This window comes from Girardinichthys multiradiatus, chromosome 3, assembly GCF_021462225.1.
Source record: "Girardinichthys multiradiatus isolate DD_20200921_A chromosome 3, DD_fGirMul_XY1, whole genome shotgun sequence".
Lineage (NCBI taxonomy): Eukaryota > Metazoa > Chordata > Actinopteri > Cyprinodontiformes > Goodeidae > Girardinichthys > Girardinichthys multiradiatus.
In genome coordinates this window covers 3,189,636-3,209,128 of record NC_061796.1, presented here as the reverse complement: position 1 = coordinate 3,209,128, position 19,493 = coordinate 3,189,636, and the positions used below count along the sequence as shown (strand labels likewise).

Sequence of the window (19,493 nt, the reverse complement as noted above, 5' to 3'; positions counted from 1 at the left end):
TGAATAAATGTATTAGACTTGCCGTGTGTGTGTTTGTGTGTGTGTTGATGCAGGGGGGTGTCGCTTGTGAATAGTGGGCCAGGGTAAAATCAATAGTAAACCGGACGTGAAATGGAATTCGAGATAGGGTGCGATATGAGGAGGGATCTGCGGTGTATGCACACAAGGACGTTGTTATGTATGGTTTAGTGAGTGTGTGGCTGTGTGTGTGTGTGCAGCAAAGGCAGCTAGGGCAAAGAGAGGTCAAAAGCTTAGCTATGTGAAGTGGTTGAAAGGGTATCCCATGAGCACAGATTGTGGGCAGGGGGCTAGTTGTGTAATTTTAATGCCTTTCCCTTACAAGGATGTGACTGCAGGACCGGGGGTGTTAAGGTGTGTGTGGCTGTGTGAGTTTGTGGTCAGCTCTCTGGAGATCTTCAGCGACATGCCCTGTTCACACTCCAGAAGCTCTAATCTCACCCACTGTCACACCCTCACCAGTGTAGAAGTGTGTATATAACCGTGAGATATAACAGATAAGTTAGGAGGAGGATAGATAATGAAGAAATATTCAGACCTTAAGGAGTTTATTGAGGGGGCCTGGCACTATTCTGCCAAAATGGTGGACGACTGTGTGCTCTTTGTGCAAGCGTATAGATGAGAGTGAGAAGAAATATCTATCTCCTTGACAGGAAGGTCGAAGCTAAAAAGGAAAAGAAACGGACAAGAGAGATGCAGACTGTGTTAGCAAATGAAATAAAAGAAAAGGTGAAATGAAAGTGGAAGTAACGCATAGGTGTGGAGCAGAGTGTGAACAAAGATGGGATGATTAGGCTTTTACCACATAATCAGCCTGTCTTTTATCTGCCATATGAGTTTAAAGAAATTACCTACCAGGAAATGGAAGGAAAAGAGCACATTGTTGCTTACGTGTTTGTTTGGTGGGTAGTATTTTTTACACGTTTCCTTCTTACTTGGCTATAACACAGATACTTTATACTGCAGATGTATCTAATAAAAAAGGGGAAGGATTTAAGAAATGTTCTTCACTATTTTTCTATGGCAATATCTGTATTGGCTCTGAAAATAAGAAAAAAATGACTGCAGGAGCAGCCTAATGACCATCCATCTCCAGAAGTTACATTGTGTATCTAATTTTGCACAAACGTCCATCAGTCTATTTTTTTTTTACTGTTTTTATTATTCTTTAATGACTTCCCATCCTCAAGACTTTAATATAAAGTTAGCTCAACCTTTGCAGCTTCAACTCTTCTTGGGATTTGGCCCTGAAGCTTTAGTTGTGTGGTTTTTTTTTTAAACAGTTCTCCAGGAGAACAATTTTGAGGCTAAGCACTGATGTCGGATGAGATGACATTGCCCTACTCCAATTCATAGAAAATAAGCTTGATCAGGCTAATATCAACACTCTGTGCAAACTAGTCAACCTCCTCCACAGTAAACTCACCTGGGTGTGTCCTTATTAGCATTTTTTTCCAGACTGACTGACATTGGCACTGTTGTTAGCACTTTTGCCTTGCACCAAAAACAGTCCTGGATTCAAATTCCAGTTAGGGAACTTTCTGTCATGAAGTTTGCATGCTCTGTGGGTTCCTTCTGAGTTTCATCCAGTCCAAAAACAAGGATGTTTGGTTAATTGGCTACTCTACATTGCCCTTAGGTCTGGGTACGTGTGTTTATGGTTTACCCTGTGATGGACTGGGGGAACTGTCAGCCACCAGCCTCCATGACACAGAAGGTTTAAGCAAGTATAGAATTTGGATGGACAGATGGATGACTGACTGCACAAATAAAAGCCGGGTATTGATGTAAAAGTGTTTAGTTAGAGTGTGTGTATAACTGTCTTAATCCAGACATTGTACCAATAAAGATATTCATTATTCACATAGTTGCAATTGTCTGAAATGTTTTAGTATTGTACAAAGCAGCATCTTAGTTTTTCCCACTGTCTACTATTTGCTCGCCTGTGTGTTAGTGAACATGATGGCCGGTGGTTGGTTGGAGCAGACAATGGGGGGAGCTTAAATATATAGGAGGGCATGCCTGTTGGACTGGAGTCAGAGTTTGAGAGTTCTAAGAGCAGTTCTGAGTGTGTAAGAGTGTTAAGCGACTTTCACTTTGTTTTTCTGCTAATTGGACTACAATATTGTGTGGAGTTGTTACAGTATGCTGGATCATAAAGCGTTCCAGTCAATGGAAGTAAGAGGTCAAGCCCAAACCCAAAGAAACATGTCCACACCAATAATCCTCCACTGCCAAAGTTTACTCTTGATGCATTGCATTCTGGAAAACATTGTTCTCCTAGCAAGCACCAAACCCAAACGCATTTGTCAGAATGTCAGGCATAGACTGCTCTAGAGTTCAGTGGTTGTGTGCTTTACACTCTATCTCTGCCTAGCATTGTGCTTGGTGGTGTAAGGATTGGATGCAACTGCGCAGCCATGGGAAACCATTCCATGAATTTGTGTATGCACTGTCCTTGAGCTAATATGAAGCCTAGAGGTTTGTTACTATTGACTCTGCACCATCTGCTGACTCCACTATGGGCTTTTAGGTGGTCTAGCCCTTCATGGCTGAGTTATTGTCATTTCCAATCATTTCCACTTTGTTTTAATACAAATAACAGTTAACTGTGCAATATTTAGTATTGATGAAATTTCACAACTGGAGTTACTGCACAGATTGTATCCCCTCATGGTCCCACACTTTAATTCACTGAGCTCCTGACAGTGACACATCTTTTTCCTAATCAGTATATGCTCATTGGTGAGCGTATACTTTTTGCAATATAGTGTGTGTTTGAAGGACTCGAGGTAATAAAACTGTAGCTGTCAGGCATAGTGGTGGTTGCATCATCCTCGGCGTCTGTTCCACTGCTAGTGGTACTGGTAAAGTGGAAGGAATACAAAAGACAAAGGATTTCTTGTTGAACTTTAACTCAAATCAACAGTAACAGATACTCTAATGGAAGGAAATTTCACAGACTTTGCTTAAAAGTGGGGTTCATGCAAGAAAACAAACTTAATTTAATTTCACTCTACTATTTCTCCACAGCTTGCTATGGGGGATTTGACCAAATACTAGTGAGGGTGTATTTATTTATTGTAGGTATAGGTAGGTATTTATTGTAGACTTGTAGGTGCAACTTTGACCCTGTGTGGATTAGAGAAAATCCTCAATAATCCTCATAAATCCAAGCTTGTTCATCCAAGTCTTAAAAAAAAAAATCATTAAAGTTGTATGCTACATTATCTTTCCATCCTGGAAAAAAAGAATGGTTGAATTGTTTATTGCATTATTGCATTATTAATTGCATTATTTAAAATTGACATTAATGGCCACAATGGGTGTATGTAAATTTCTTACCAGAACTGTAACCTGAGGCGTTATGTATTCCTCAGCTGCTACAACCTGTTAAATCCAAAGCCACATCAAAATGCAGCGAGCGAAAATGTGTGCGAGCAGTTATACCGTAGCAGTGGTCAAGAGTGCTTTGGTCCAGGACTTTAAAGTGGAGCAAGAAAAAGCATTAAAACGTTATACCATCACCCACACATACACACACACACACACATTGTTGGCAGCTCTCTGGCCCAGGAAAGTGAGAAAAAAACATGGCTGCTCTAAATGAGAAACACTTATGTTCTTTCTTTCTTTTTTTTTTTTTTTGCGACAGCCAGGCGTGCTGATCTCAGCAACGCTCATTGTGGAATGCGTAAAGAATAGCTCCTGTTTGTTTTCCTCGCTCAAAGCCTCACAATGAATAATCCTGTCCCGTAGACACAATGTATTATCGATTTGCAGAAAATATATACTACCTGATTACCCGGATTTCAGGTAGCATCCAGTCTTATAGAGAGCAGAGAAAGTTGGCAAATGTTCACTGTTTGTATTTGATTATTGTTCAAATGAAACTCATGTGAGAGACGACGCTCTCCATTTCACCCGAGGCTGCAAGGTGCAAGTATTCTCCGTACCGAGGCAAGCTTTTTGTGAAGCAAAGAATTTTTTGCAGGTATACATCTCTAGGGATTTGAGAATGACAACGCTGTAATAAAAATCACTGGGTTGGTGTGTGTGGGGGTGTGTGTGTGTGTGTCCAGTTTTGGTGCTCTGAAAGAGTCTGGCAGGGTCACCTCTCCCCCTTGGTATCTGTTTCTGTGCTTGGACCTGGGTCACGCTCTGCATCCCCGGAGCTCAGATCTGCAGAGAGAGCATCAGCTTAAATTTACACACACACAGCACACATTTTAACACTCCAAATGAGTTCCCAAGGGACTGCGTGTCTCCTGTCAGGACCGGCTGTTGCTTAGAGACTGATCCTGGGGCAAAGCAGTCACACTCACTCCCCTGGCCTCGTTACACTTTTAGTAAGAATGATGGCACTAGGCTGTGTATGTCCATGAGCTTAAGCGACTGTGTGCACTACTCTACACATTTTTGGGACTAAATAAGATTCCCTACATTATATGAACACAATCACCATGTTTTTCCATGTTTCTAAAAAAGCAGTGGAGAGATTTAAATGGCTGAGTTTGTTTTTTTAATACTCTGGATGTTTTAAATGCATACTAAAGCACAATGTTATGGCATTACCATCATTACTGGTAGCACGGGTGGTTTTATCACCCAGCTCCTCTTCAAGTTCAGTAATTACAAACAAGCAGGATATTTTACAGAGATAAATCTGGTGGCAGCTTTGAGAACAGCCCTGTTTTATTGTTGTTTTTTTTCTCTTGCTCTTTAACAGCATATTTCACTGTGAAAACTCTGAGAATTTTGTGTGCATGCACAGGAACACCAAATTGCTTCATGTTTAAGGATCCATTTTATTGAGTGCATACATGATGCAACAGCAAATGGAAGATAAATGATGCTTTTTTTTGTCTCTTGTGCAGCTAAACTGTGTGTCGAATGTGCCGATTTGCCAAATGAAGGACAAAAATGGTTTGCCAAACTTTGGCTGTGCCTCTGACAGAACGCAGATATGGTGGGGTATTTCAGGTGTCCTAAGAGGAATCACCAAAGGGCTGTTCACTTCTCTCAGCTCCAAGCAGCTACTTAAGGATTGTGCAATGAAGAACTTCAGTGACATGATAGAAAGAGCTCCTGTTGAGAGCATTTCATTAACCATTGCTCTTGTTTTACTTGCCTCTTCTAGGTGTGAGCTTGTTACCAGTACAATGTTTATCAAGGTTTTTAAAAGCTACGGTTTCAAAACAGAGAAAATAACTAAACTAGTCTCTCACCTGCTGCTGCACACTGCCGGTCAGCATACTGAAAGAAAACTACTGCTTTTTCCTTGAAGTTACAACAAAAAAAACAAATTCAGCTATAAATATAACATTTTACTCAGAGAACAAGTAGTAAAGATGTTCCTGATTTAGTCTTAACCATTAGTGTGGAAAGATGTTTCACACAAGACGCTTGGTATTAGGAGTAAATGCAAAGAGCTCTCTCAGGACTTTTCCAAACGTTTACTCAAAACATACTGATGGCAATGGTTACAGATGGATTTTGAAATCTCTGAATCTTACTGTGAGCTGTCGGGCCACACTCTGGAAGTGAAAAGAATGTAACTTCACCATAATCCAGCCATGACCAGGTGCTCCTCGGATGATTTCTGTCCGAGAAGACAAAAAGATTCGGAAAGACCTAGGATTAGCAGTTCCTCCATGAAAACAATATGTAAAGCCCTCAACCACAATGGCTTCTATGTCATCTCACTGTGCACTGCTCCAATCCTGAAGAAAAAAACATTTAGAATTGTTTTTAAAGTTTGCTCCATAACATATAGACAAGCCAGTGAAACACTGAGAGAATATAGTCTGTTCAGATGGGACCAGGAATAACTCTTTGGATGTCATTGTGCCCAATGTCTGAAGTTTGGAGGTGGGAACGTCGTGGTTTGGGTCTGTTTTTGCTGATATTTTTGAAAAGAATATGGAAATGAAAGAAGGGTGGATTTTCCTGCAAGACAATGATCCCACTCACCCAAGAAATCTCTCCAGTGAGTTCAGAGGAAAAACATCTAGCCGCTGAAGTTGCCAGGCAGCCAGTTGACTTAAATCAATTGAAAACGTCAGGGTTGTCCAATTCCATTCCTGAGGAGCCAGTGCCCTGCATGTTATAGATGTTCCTCCAGTTCAGCACACCTGAAGCAAATGAATAATACCATTAAATAATTAATAATTAAATACCATTGGAAAGCTATGAGGCGGTTAGCAGTTGGTTCTGTGTAAAAAATAAAATAAAAAATTTGATGATGTGATACATATTTTGTGTAACATATTATATACATTGTTTGGTATATTTCTGTGAAATCATGCTGATTTTTCTCATACCATAAGAACCTTATACCAGTCCATGGTTAGTTACTTCATTTCAGTATGTCTGCTAAAGAACCTTTTTCTACCCCACAGCAATTTCCAGCCTTAAAACTCTCACATTTGCTTTTGTCTGCTTGCAGCTGTACATGAAGCTGCGATGCGACGACCAGCCTATGCTGGAGCATGCTGAACAGCTGCTGGGCGAACTGGGAGGAGAGATGGAGGCCGAAGACGAAGACCCAGACTTGGACGACGACTATGAACCTTGTAGCGATGATGAAGAGGGTGGCAAAACCGAGGCCCCCATGGAGCACTGACTGCACCCTGTCATGTTTTCCTTTAGTTTTTGTGCCCTCTTCAAAATCCCTTTTTTGTATCGGCTTTTCAAAGATTAAATTGATGTGCAGAAACAGAGAGGCATTAAAAATCCACTCGATCTCTTTCAGTTAAGTTGTTTAATGCTTTTGTCAAAATAAATGCATACTTGAGTAATACTTCTCCTAATCTCCTCAACAGATGCCGATAAAATTAGTTTTTAGAGGTTTAATTCTTACCAGCATCCCCTGAATGCTTTTACCTCTGCTGCACACCCACACAGAGGTTTGTGCGAGCAGGAACGAACCACACATGCACACAAAGAAAAACACAAAAGAAGCATGTTAATTACTTTATTTTTCTCCCACAGCACAACAAGCAGAATCATTTTTCCCTTTAAGCATTGTTAGAGCTGCCCAGTTATTAACACGTCATGCTATTTTTACATGTACTGTGATTTTATTGCCCATTGTTTATGTAAATGCTTGAATTGTTATGGTATTCGGTTTATGCTTCAGTCTCATTTTCCTTCTCTTTTTTGGTTGGATTCAGTAAGTCAATAGATTGAATTTGATATTAACTCATGCAGAGTTCATCTTTCTTGCTGCTCGAAAGTTCAAAGTGACTTGCATCAAAAAGGGAAGCGAGCAATTGTCTTTCTAAAAAAGGTTTTGTACATAACATCCTTTTAAAAGTCCCACAGTGTCAGGGACACAAGAGTCTGGTATGGCATAGTGGCATGCAACTATTTTATACAATGTATGACATTTATAGTGTAGCACTATATAAAGGCTTAGTGCTACAAATTGCTGTTTGTGGCCATAGGCGTTTGAGAATGTCTGTTACCCCAGCAGCACTAAAGTATAAAAGTATTGATTGTACCAATTTACTCTTTCAGAACAGAGAAATGAGCCTGAAGTGTGTTCACATCTTTGCTATAAACATTACAGCCGCTTCTGGCTTCAAATCTAAAAAAATAAATAAATGAAAGCAATTTACTGCCTTCATTTAATTAGCATCTGTTTAAGCTAAAATTTAACAAGACTAGATTAGATTTGAACATAATTGTCGTCTTAACTATTTTGTATTTATATTGGATTTCTTGTACTATTAGGCAGGTCAAATGTATTCCCAAACCAATATAAAAACAATGTAACAACAATGCAGTTTTAAAATGAGTGCAAAATCAGCAATAAGCTTGTAGAAAAAGAACAAAAAAGTCTAAAACCAAAACTGTGGTTGAGCTATTATACTATACCAAATAAAAGGCCTTGTTAAAATTATGTTTTTAATTTTCATTAAAATAACTAATTAAGAAAGCCACAGTGTTACTATTACACGTTTAAAAGAAATCCAGGTGATTTGTTTTGAACCTAAGTGAAGGAGTGTTTTTGTGTTTGTATTTCTTTGGAAAAATATGTAATACAGGTCCTTCTCAAAATATTAGCATATTGTGATAAAGTTTATTATTTTCCATAATGTCATGATGAAAATTTAACATTCATATATTTTAGATTCATTGCACACTAACTGAAATATTTCAGGTCTTTTATTGTCTTAATATGGATGATTTTGGCATACAGCTCATGAAAACCCAAAATTCCTATCTCACAAAATTAGCATATCATTAAAAGGGTCTCTAAACGAGCTATGAACCTAATCATCTGAATCAACGAGTTAACTCTAAACACCTGCAAAAGATTCCTGAGGCCTTTAAAACTCCCAGCCTGGTTCATCACTCAAAACCCCAATCATGGGTAAGACTGCCGACCTGACTGCTGTCCAGAAGGCCACTATTGACACCCTCAAGCAAGAGGGTAAGACACAGAAAGACATTTCTGAACAAATAGGTTGTTCCCAGAGTGCTGTATCAAGGCACCTCAGTGGGAAGTCTGTGGGAAGGAAAAAGTGTGGCAGAAAACGCTGCACAACGAGAAGAGGTGACCGGACCCTGAGGAAGATTGTGGAGAAGGGCCAATTCCAGACCTTGGGGGACCTGCGGAAGCAGTGGACTGAGTCTGGAGTAGAAACATCCAGAGCCACCGTGCACAGGCGTGTGCAGGAAATGGGCTACAGGTTCCGCATTCCCCAGGTCAAGCCACTTTTGAACCAGAAACAGCGGCAGAAGCGCCTGACCTGGGCTACAGAGAAGCAGCACTGGACTGTTGCTCAGTGGTCCAAAGTACTTTTTTCGGATGAAAGCAAATTCTGCATGTCATTCGGAAATCAAGGTGCCAGAGTCTGGAGGAAGACTGGGGAGAAGGAAATGCCAAAATGCCAGACGTCCAGTGTCAAGTACCCACAGTCAGTGATGGTCTGGGGTGCCGTGTCAGCTGCTGGTGTTGGTCCACTGTGTTTTATCAAGGGCAGGGTCAATGCAGCTAGCTATCAGGAGATTTTGGAGCACTTCATGCTTCCATTTGCTGAAAAGCTTTATGGAGATGAAGATTTCATTTTTCAGCACAACATGGCACCTGCTCACAATGCCAAAACCACTGGTAAATGGTTTACTGACCATGGTATCACTGTGCTTAATCGGCCTGCCAACTCTCCTGACCTGAACCCCATAGAGAATCTGTGGGATATTGTGAAGAGAACGTTGAGAGACTCAAGACCCAACACTCTGGATGAGCTAAAGGCCGCTATCGAAGCATCCTGGGCCTCCATAAGACCTCAGCAGTGCCACAGGCTGATTGCCTCCATGCCACGCCGCATTGAAGCAGTCATTTCTGCCAAAGGATTCCCGACCAGGTATTGAGTGCATAACTGTACATGATTATTTGAAGGTTGACGTTTTTTGTATTAAAAACACTTTTCTTTTATTGGTTGGATGAAATATGCTAATTTTGTGAGATAGGAATTTTGGGTTTTCATGAGCTGTATGCCAAAATCATCTGTATTAAGACAATAAAAGACCTGAAATATTTCAGTTAGTGTGCAATGAATCTAAAATATATGAATGTTAAATTTTCATCATGACATTATGGAAAATAATAAACTTTATCACAATATGCTCATATTTTGAGAAGGACCTGTAGACCAACACAAAGTAGTGTATAGTTGTGAAGTAGAATGAAAATAATGCAATGGTTGCAAAAAGTTCTTAAAACTAAAATATGCAACATGTGGTGTGCATGTTATATTCTGGGCCCTTTACTCTGATATTCCTAAATATGATTCAGTACAGAAAATTGCCTTTAGAAGTTACCTAACTTGTAAATAGTCCATATGTGTGCAGTTTAATCTCAGTGTGTGGCGATGTGTTTCTTCAGGGACTTGGATGCTGGTCAGCTTGGATGGGAAGATACAGGTCCTTCTCAAAATATTTGCATATTGTGATAAAGTTCATTATTTTCTATAATGTAATGATGAAAATTTAACATTCATATATTTTAGATTCATTGCACACTAACTGAAATATTTCAGGTCTTTTATTGTCTTAATATGGATGATTTTGGCATACAGCTCATGAAAACCCAAAATTCCTATCTCACACAATTAGCATATTTCATCCGACCAATAAAAGAAAAGTGTTTTTAATACAAAAACCGTCAACCTTCAAATAATCATGTACAGTTATGCACTCAATACTTGGTCGGGAATCCTTTTGCAGAAATGACTGCTTCAATGCGGCGTGGCATGGAGGGAATCAGCCTGTGGCACTGCTGAGGTCTTATGGAGGCCCAGGATGCTTCGATAGCGGCCTTTAGCTCATCCAGTGTTGGGTCTTGAGTCTCTCAACGTTCTCTTCACAATATCCCACAGATTCTCTATGGGGTATGGGGTAAGGGGAATGCGGCACCTGTAGCCCATTTCCTGCACACACCTGTGCACGGTGGCTCTGGATGTTTCTACTCCAGACTCAGTCCACTGCTTCCGCAGGTCCCCCAAGGTCTGGAATTGGCCCTTCTCCAAAATCTTCCTCAGGGTCCGGTCACCTCTTCTCGTTGTGCAGCGTTTTCTGCCACATTTTTCCTTCCCACAGACTTCCCACTGAGGTACCTTGATACAGCACTCTGGGAACAGCCTATTAGTTCAGAAATGTCTTTCTGTGTCTTACCCTCTTGCTTGAGGGTGTCAATAGTGGCCTTCTGGACAGCAGTCAGGTCGGCAGTCTTATCCATGATTGGGGTTTTGAGTGATGAACCAGGCTGGGAGTTTTAAAGGCCTCAGGAATCTTTTGCAGGTGTTTAGAGTTAACTCGTTGATTCAGATGATTAGGTTCATAGCTCGTTTAGAGACCCTTTTAATGATATGCTAATTTTGTGAGATAGGAATTTTGGGTTTTCATGAGCTGTATGCCAAAATCATCCGTATTAAGACAATAAAAGACCTGAAATATTTCAGTTAGTGTGCAATGAATCTAAAATATATGAATGTTACATTTTCATCATGACATTATGGAAAATAATGAACTTTATCACAATATGCTAATATTTTGAGAAGGACCTGTATATGGAACTAAATGCAGGGCAATCCTGGAAGAAAACCTGTCAGAAACTGCAGAAGACTTTGAGACTAGGAAGGAGGTTCACCTTCCAACAGGAAAGTGACCCTAAACATAGAGCTACAATGGAATGGAATTTGAAGTCTAGATCTAAATCAAATTGGAAATCTGCAGCTAGATTTGGTCAATACTGTACACACATGCTTATCTAATCGGAGTGAGGTTTAACTATTTTGCAAAGAAGAATGGGCAAAAGTTTCAGTCTTTCAATGTACAAAGATGGTAAAGACATACCCCCCAAACTCTTGCAGCTTTAACTACAATTAAAGGGCGTCTTAACAAGTATTGACTTTAAGGGGCTGAATAAAATTGAACAACACTTTTTCAAGATTTTTGTGTTTGAAAAGCATATGAACTGTATCATTTTCCTTTCTCTTCACAACACTGCATTTCTCTGTGTTGGTCTTTCACATAAAATACTCAATACTCTGGTTTCTGGTTGTGATGAGACAAAATGTAAGACAGTTCAAGTTCAAGCAGTTGGAAAAATCTTCTAGTCACTGTGTGTCTATGGTCACTGAAGCCAGAGCTTCAGCATGCTGTAAATACAGTCACATATGTAGTCATACAAGGTAACATGAGTCATTACTCACAAAATCTATTAAAGCAGATTCATAGAAGTATTAGGATGCAAACCATAAAGTGTTGTATCAGTTGAAAAAACCTACTCAGTGAACTCCGGGAAGAAAAAGGTCATTTAATCTTTATAGACAAATCAGATTTGATATCCCTTCTAAAGTGTATGAGCAGCCAGTTCAGTATTTGTATCTGATATGGTTTATTTTCTTGAATGTATCTAAACTCTGATTGCAGCAGTTTGCACTAGCTGGGATCCTCATACCCTTTTTCTATTAAATAATCTTAATGCAAAGAAGCAATTTGCCATATTTCTAAATACAATCACTGGCTTTTGCAAGAACTGCTAAAAATTAAAATGCAGTTCATTCACACATCATCCTGGACTAAGACGGAGCTCCAAAATTTTAACTTTCAAGCTTGACTGAAATTTACAGCTGCCCACATGGACAAGCTAAGTGCTTTTTAAAGAAAAGCTCTAAGCTTAGAAAAGACCAACATTTAGGTATCTGGCCAAAATGAGAAGATGAATGTTTGGTGGCATCAAGGCAAGGCTATCAAGACCAACAACACTAACAATTGTCAAGCATAGTGATGGCAGCATCATGTTTTGGGGCATACCGTGACACTCGTACATTGCATAAAGTGGATGAATTAATGAAGAAGGACTAGCTAAGCCAAAAACATTTCATGCCCCTGGCAGATTAACATTTAAAGTAAGTTTCTTCTGGCTGGAACTAATATTAATGTTTGGAATGGCTCAATCAGATTCCAGACTTGACCTGATAGAGAATCTGTGAAGCAAGCTAAAGATTAAGGTGATAGCTAGGAGGCCTCCCAACCCAAGATTTGGAGCTCATCACCAAAGATAAATTGTCAAAATACCAGGGCAAATATCTAAAAAGCTGGTTTGCAATTATAAAAAATATTGATTGCTGAAATACTAGTAAAGATTTTGTATTGAAAATTGAGAAAGGAATGCATTATTTTCAACAATCCATTTTTTAAATACAAAATAAAAGTCAGCTTTTTGTTAAATTGGTATTGTTTACATTGCTTTATTATCCTTTGAGATATATCTATCTGATATAATCAGAAACAAACTTCTTGGTTGAATGAAAATAACTTAAAATTTAATCTGCCAAGGGTATGAACAATATAGGGCTTAGCTGTAGATGTTTAAAACCTCGACACAACTGGGCGCTCCAACAGGGAAGTGATATCCAACATACATTAAAACACTTTTTTGAATGGATGAAGCAGGTAAACATAAAGCTTCTGGAATGGTCCTGAAATGTAGCAGCTTTTCAAAAAAGCCAACAAAGCAGTCACGTTTGGATTAACTATTGTCCTGATACTCAAACGGTTGTTGATAGATGGAAAAAGCATATGGTTTGACTATTGCTAAGGAACATTTCACCAAATCGTAATGGGGTATATGTATTAATTGGAACCTCTATGTATGTTTTTCCCCTGTTTGAATTAGAGAAATCCATCATAAATTCAATGTAGATGTTTTCAAAGTTTATTGAAGTTGTTAATCATCTGATCTTACCACCCTTGAGTACTACAGAAGTTAAAATGAATTAATAAAATCCCTAAATTAACATGGCAGCATAATGATAAGTGTATGTAAACTTTTGTCCAGGTCTGTGACATTACACACAACCTCTGTTAGGTATTTCTCCATGCTCCATCCCTGTTAGCACACACAACCCACCACAAACATCCACTGCTGCATGGCTGCTTCGAAGAATCCTTACCCTGTAAAATAGGAACATTATCAGAGATCCTTCAGCAGATAGTGACCCTGCTGCAAGCTGAGAGGCCTGGTTGACGTTTCATTCCATGGTCAGATTCTGCATGATTGTATATAAAGAGCATAAAATACAACCCAGGAGGGAAAAAAAGTTAAGTGTGTGTCTGTGTTGTTAAAGTTTTGCAGGTTAATATGATGTTTTGTTATTTGTGGACTGGGCTGTTTGTTCCCAAATGTCCATGTCTGCTGTGGTTAGTGTACAGTAATGCACCACTGCAGGCCTTGAGAAATGACTACCTGGAGCCATTCTGTCATCCAGCATTTTCTTTTTTCTAATTAAAACAAGCTCGAATGCGTCTGTGCGATTTTGTGGTTACGTCTGTGTGTTGTGGCATGTTTCTGCGCAGCTCATATGCAGCACTGTGTGATTAATGAATCCGGTGGGGGTGAGTGAACGCGGGCAGTCAGCCATGTATGGTTATTCTGAGCTGACCCAGTGTGTGAGGGGCCGCTTTGGACAAACAAAGCCTCAGGTGATATAAAAATTCTTCAACATTGTCTCACCTGTACATCAGCTATCACACTGCAGGGGTATTTTTCCTTGCTGAGAGGTGACTGGTAAAAGGGTGCACACTCTTTTCTATGATGTTTTGCCTGCCTTGGCAACAATTTTTCCAGGGTTCCTTCAATCCTAAAAGGTCTGAAATTTACACATTTTCCAGGTCTTTCAAAAAGTTTCATATCTTTAATAATGACTGAAAACCTATATGCATGCAGGTTCAAAAATCTAAGGTTTCCTGGATAGACCTTATTCAGGGGAAGGAAGAACAAGTGATAACAGGTGAATTTATAAATATGGGAGAATTTCTTCTAAGTGATGTATCCATCCATTTATTTACCCATCTATCTTTACTACATTTGTGTTTTATTTGTCATTTGCCTATCTATCTGTGCACTGATGCATCTGATTGTCCAGTCTTCCATTCCGTCCATTAGTCCATCCACTCATGTGTTACAGTCTCAAGAATAATTGATTATTTAAAATTAAACGTGTGTAGAAACCCTGGATAGCCTAAAGGTTGAAATGGTTCCGGTAATGTAAAACCAGTATTTGTGTATTGTTAAATAACAAATTTACCAGTCTATAATCGTTAACAGAGTAAATACCTGCACTGACTGAAACACACATCATATTGCCTTCCCAGCTAATTTCTTGTATGTAGTCATACATCAACCAAATTTGTCTTTTAACCTAAAGGCGATGTTGAGCTATATTTAGAGACCTCAGCAGCATTCATGTGCTCAGTCTCCAGGGGAACCAATCCATACTTAGTGTGTTTGTGAGTGTGTGTTCTCATGCCTTTATGTGTTTTTTTTTAAATAATCGACAGTAATCAAATAAGGGGAGGGGAATAATCCTGGATTAACAGCTTTAAAATGCACGTGTTTCATGACGACATCCTGATTGGGCCCTAATCATTGATATACCCTCCTACACTCAGTAAGCATACACACTCACACACACACACATCAGCTGTGCAGGACAACCACCAGTTGTCCCTGCATCAGATAAGTAAAATTTGCAAGATGCCTGTGTGTGTGTGTGTGTGTGTGCGCGCTGTTTATCCTGTGTTAGTGTGTTTCACTGACTTAACTAGAAAGTTAAGTGAGGAGCTCTTCTGAGGGGATTAAGAAGGAAATTATCTGAATATGGAGACTTAAAGCTGAAGCCGTTTAAGTGGAAACAGGAGGAGGGAGATCTGAGCTGAGAAGACAAAACAGGAGTTTGAGAGGCAGCTCTAATGTTTGTACATACTTCCATATGTTCATTTCTGGAAAAAGCCTTCTTGAAGTCACGCTCTACCACTCATGTTTACTTCAAGGCCCATAAACAATTTGTTCAACCTTTCTATGATGTGGTTAAGGCCGCTCTGTAAATCATGGATACTGCGCTTGGTTGCAGAAACGGTTTATGAATATTCTCAGACGTGACAAAGACCCTGGAAAGGAGACTGAAATTTAGACAAGCGGGACAAAAGGATGCAGAGGATGAAATTGACACCCCTGACTTGTGCATTGACGGCAGACTGTGTCTCATCCATCTAGATTGATGTATTTTAAGCTGTGGCCATGCATTTAAAATGGATTAATGGCATAATGGGATGGACTGTTATCTAACCCAAGGGCTTGACAGCCACAGGCCAAAGCCATGTATCAAATGATCTTCATCCTCTGCTGTGAATCCAATTTGTGCAAGGAAAACTTTCTGTAAGAATAATCGTTTTTATCTCCTGTGTTTATTCCACAGAAACACATTGTGTCCTATAATAAAGCAAAGAGAATTCATCTTAATCATCAATCTGTTTTTTTTTGTCAATAAGACTATTTTAAACTGTCCCACTGCTGCAATTGTCTGTGTTCATGCATCTCTGCATTTTCCCAGCTTCTGTGCATTTTCTTTCTTTTTTTTTTTTGCTTTGTGTGTGCACACATCACAATCTTGCCTGGGAACATCTGTCTCTCAGAGATAACACAACCAGAGAATTAGCCATGCTGTCTTACAACCAAGCATCACATCTCACTATTACAGCCTCCTAAATTCTCCTCTATTACACCTTTGTGTTTGTGCAGATGAGTAGAAGCAATGTGCTGACAGCATCATGTCCTTGGGGGTGGGTCCATGCCAAGTCTAAGAATATCACAAACATGCTGCATCTAATCTGTAAATGCATTGTGGACCAGAATTGGTGTATTTACAGTCCACTCACCGGCTACCTTATAAGGCTTACCTCACTAGCATCAAGTTGGACTCTTGTTTTTTTTTTTGCTACAGAACTACCTTAGGTTTTCTCAGCATAAATTGAAAAAGGTGTTCTAAACATTTCTCAGAGAGTTTGGTCCATATTGACACGATGGCACCATGCAGTTGCTGCACAGTTTTCAGCTTCACATCTGTGATATGAATTTGCTGTTCCACCACATCCCAAAAATGCTCTACTGGTTGGATATCCGGTGACTGTGGAGGCCGCTGGAGTACAGTGAACACACATCAATGTGTATAAATAGTGTATAAAATTAAGATCCTATGCACTACTTCTACAAACATTTGTTAAAGAATGTGTCAATCTCAGGAGCTCATTGAATTCCAGCACAGTACCATTAAAGGATGCCACCTGTGCAACAAGTCATTTTGTGGAATTTAATAGCTGGTGAACATATGTTTACTGGTAGAGGTATCATAACAAAGTGACGGCAGTTGGGAAAATAAACAACTTGGAGAAAGGCCACATAATATTACAGAATGGGGATCACACATGCTGAGCCACAAACTTCATATGGCTTTCAGAGTACCTCAAGAACAGTCTGTAGACATTTGTGAAACAGGTTTCCATGTCTGACTAGCTGCATGCAGACTTTACATCTGCATTACAAGTGTAATGCAAATCATAGGGTGCAGTGGTGCTCACCACAACAACATTGGACCCTAGAGCATCTCAAAAGTGTTCTCTGGAGTGACCAGTCACACTTATTCATCTGGGAATCTGGTGGATGAGTCTGGGTTACACAGTTACGGGGAAAACTTGCTTTAAAGCATTGCACCAAGTTTGATCAAGGGGAAATTATGATATGGCCTTAACTTAAAGGGTTTAGGTTTGCCCCCTAGTTCCAGTGAAAAGACCTCTTAATGCTGCAACATACAAAGACATTTTAGACAACCTCAGCTTTGTGAGTTATAAATATCTTTATTCTTTATCATTGCACATCAGTACAACAAACTTGAATGTTCTCAATAACAATATTCACCTCTACTGAGAAAAACCTCACAGAAGCATGTTTTGGCTCAGCGGCAGAGCAGAGTAAACAGCGATTGGATAAAACAAAGAAACTGGTGGTGTTCTGTTGGATAAAGGTGCTTTTTCTGGCTCCTATTTACACACGGTGATGCACTGTTTTGAAGTAAAAGCTCTAAACAGCCTGAATCCAATTATCTCTCCATATATCACACCTGCAGGGAGAGCAGAGTCTCTTGACACATCAGCGGTGGCAGATTACTCTTTGAACTGTACTTTTAGGGGAAGTTCAAAAGCTCAGGAAGAGTTAACAAGGTGATGCAGAATGCAACACGATACAATGATCCGACTAACAGGTCACCAGACTGTTCAGGTAATGGGGACCAGAATTTCAGCTTTAATTCTGTCATTTCATGTTCTTTTGAACTTTTATTCTCTCTTGCTAGAAAAGTCAAAGAATGTTGCAGAGCTGAAGTAAAAAGGGGGTACATCTAAGTTGAACAGTGTGTTTCTTTGCATCAGACCTAAATAAAACTTTTAATTAATGTCACTGCAGGACAAAAATACTTTTTTTTGTAAAGTAATAATGTTGATGTGCTGGGCAGGTTTGTGCGGTAAAACAGCATTAAAACAGATATTTGAATGGGACATTGAAGGTATGATGGTTTCTTTTTCTTCTGCACAGCCAGAGAACATCGTGCGAGTCTTGCAGACATGGTTGAATCAAAGAAAGGGGCAGGGTTCAAACCACGGAAAATAAAAGAAAGAAAGTAAGTCAGCCTCAATTATATTGCCTACCAAAACAATTGGCATTCATTAAACGTTTCTACAGTTTGCAATGTTAAAACCATAAACATCAATATGTCTTTCATATTTTATATAATAGTCATACAGGGGACACAGAAAACATGTTGAAGAAGATGCTCTGCTCAGATGAGACAGGAGGTCAATGATCGACTTTGTTGTTGTATCATCAGACCTTCGGCCGCATGTTTTTGACACTCGGGTGAAGAGAGGGCTGAGCTGTCCACTGATCACCACCTGGTGGTGAGTTGGATCCGCTGGAAGAGGAGAAAGCCGGACAGACTTGACAGGCCCAAGTGCATAGTGAGGGTCTGCTGGGAACATCTGGCGGACCCCTTGGCCAGGGATGTATTCAACTCTCACCTCCGGGAGAGCTTTGACCAGATTCCGAGGGATGTTGGAGACATAGAGTGGTCCATGTTCTCTGCATCTATTGTCGATGCTGCCGCCCGTAGCTGCGGCCATAAGGTCTGCAGTGCCTGTCGCAGCGGCAATCCCCGAACCCAGTGGTGAACACCGGCAGTAAGGGATGCTGTCAAGCTGAAGAAGGAGTCCTATCGGCTGTGGTTGGCTTGTGGGACTCCTGAGGCGGCTGACGGGTACCGTGAGGCCAAGCGTGCTGCGGCCTGGGCTGTGGCAGAGGCAAAAACCCGGGCCTGGGAGGAGTTCGGTGAGGCCATGGAGAAGGACTACCGGTTGGCCTCGAAGCGATTCTGGCAAACCGTCCGGCGCCTCAGGAGGGGGAAGCAGTGCTTCGCCAACACTGTTTACAGTGGGGATGGGGAGCTGCTGACCGCGACTGGGAACATTATCAGGTGGTGGAAGGAGTACTTGAAGGATCTCCTCAATCCTGCAATCACGCATTCCCTGGTGGAAACAGAGGCTGGGGACTCGGTGGAACCCTCACCGAACACACCATCCCCATGGTGAAACACGATAGTAGCAGCATCATGCTGGGGGATACATCTATCAGCTACCTAATTAATCAAATAAATCAGTTTTGTGGCTTATCAATAAAAATGATTCATCTGGAGTTTAATTGTTGACCTTTTCCATGTAGTTTAAAAGGAAGAGAGTCCTTATAAATGTTATGGATAATTTTTACTGAAAAAATAGACATTAAAAATAGAACAGTTTGCTCAAGATTATAGTTAGAAAAAATGTACATCTAGTATTAATCCACTGGTGTCTGCTTATTTCTAGATAGATATAAATTGCTATCTATAAGAAAAACATTTGTTCTTTTTGGCCACAACTATTTATAGAAAATTTGTTAATCTTTTATAATAATTAAAACTAATTTTGTACTCGTCATCTTCGGCTTTATCCGGGATTGGGTCGCCAGGGCAGCAGATTCAGCAGAGACACCCAGACGTCCCTCTCCTCAGACACCTCCTCCAGCTCCTCCGGGTGGA

General features: G+C 40.1%; 1 protein-coding gene across 2 annotated transcripts in view; it reads left to right on the top strand.

The window, feature by feature from the left end:
- The window catches only part of si:dkey-12j5.1 (probable assembly chaperone of rpl4), a 69,785-nt gene extending 62,564 nt beyond the window's left edge, over positions 1–7,221 (top strand). For both annotated transcript variants that reach the window (XM_047360354.1, XM_047360353.1), the window contains exon 11: positions 6,467–7,221. In XM_047360354.1, the coding sequence (XP_047216310.1) occupies positions 6,467–6,643 (177 nt within the window). In that variant the 3' untranslated portion in view covers positions 6,644–7,221. The remainder of the gene's footprint in view (positions 1–6,466) is intronic.
- Positions 7,222–19,493: the final 12,272 nt, after the last annotated feature.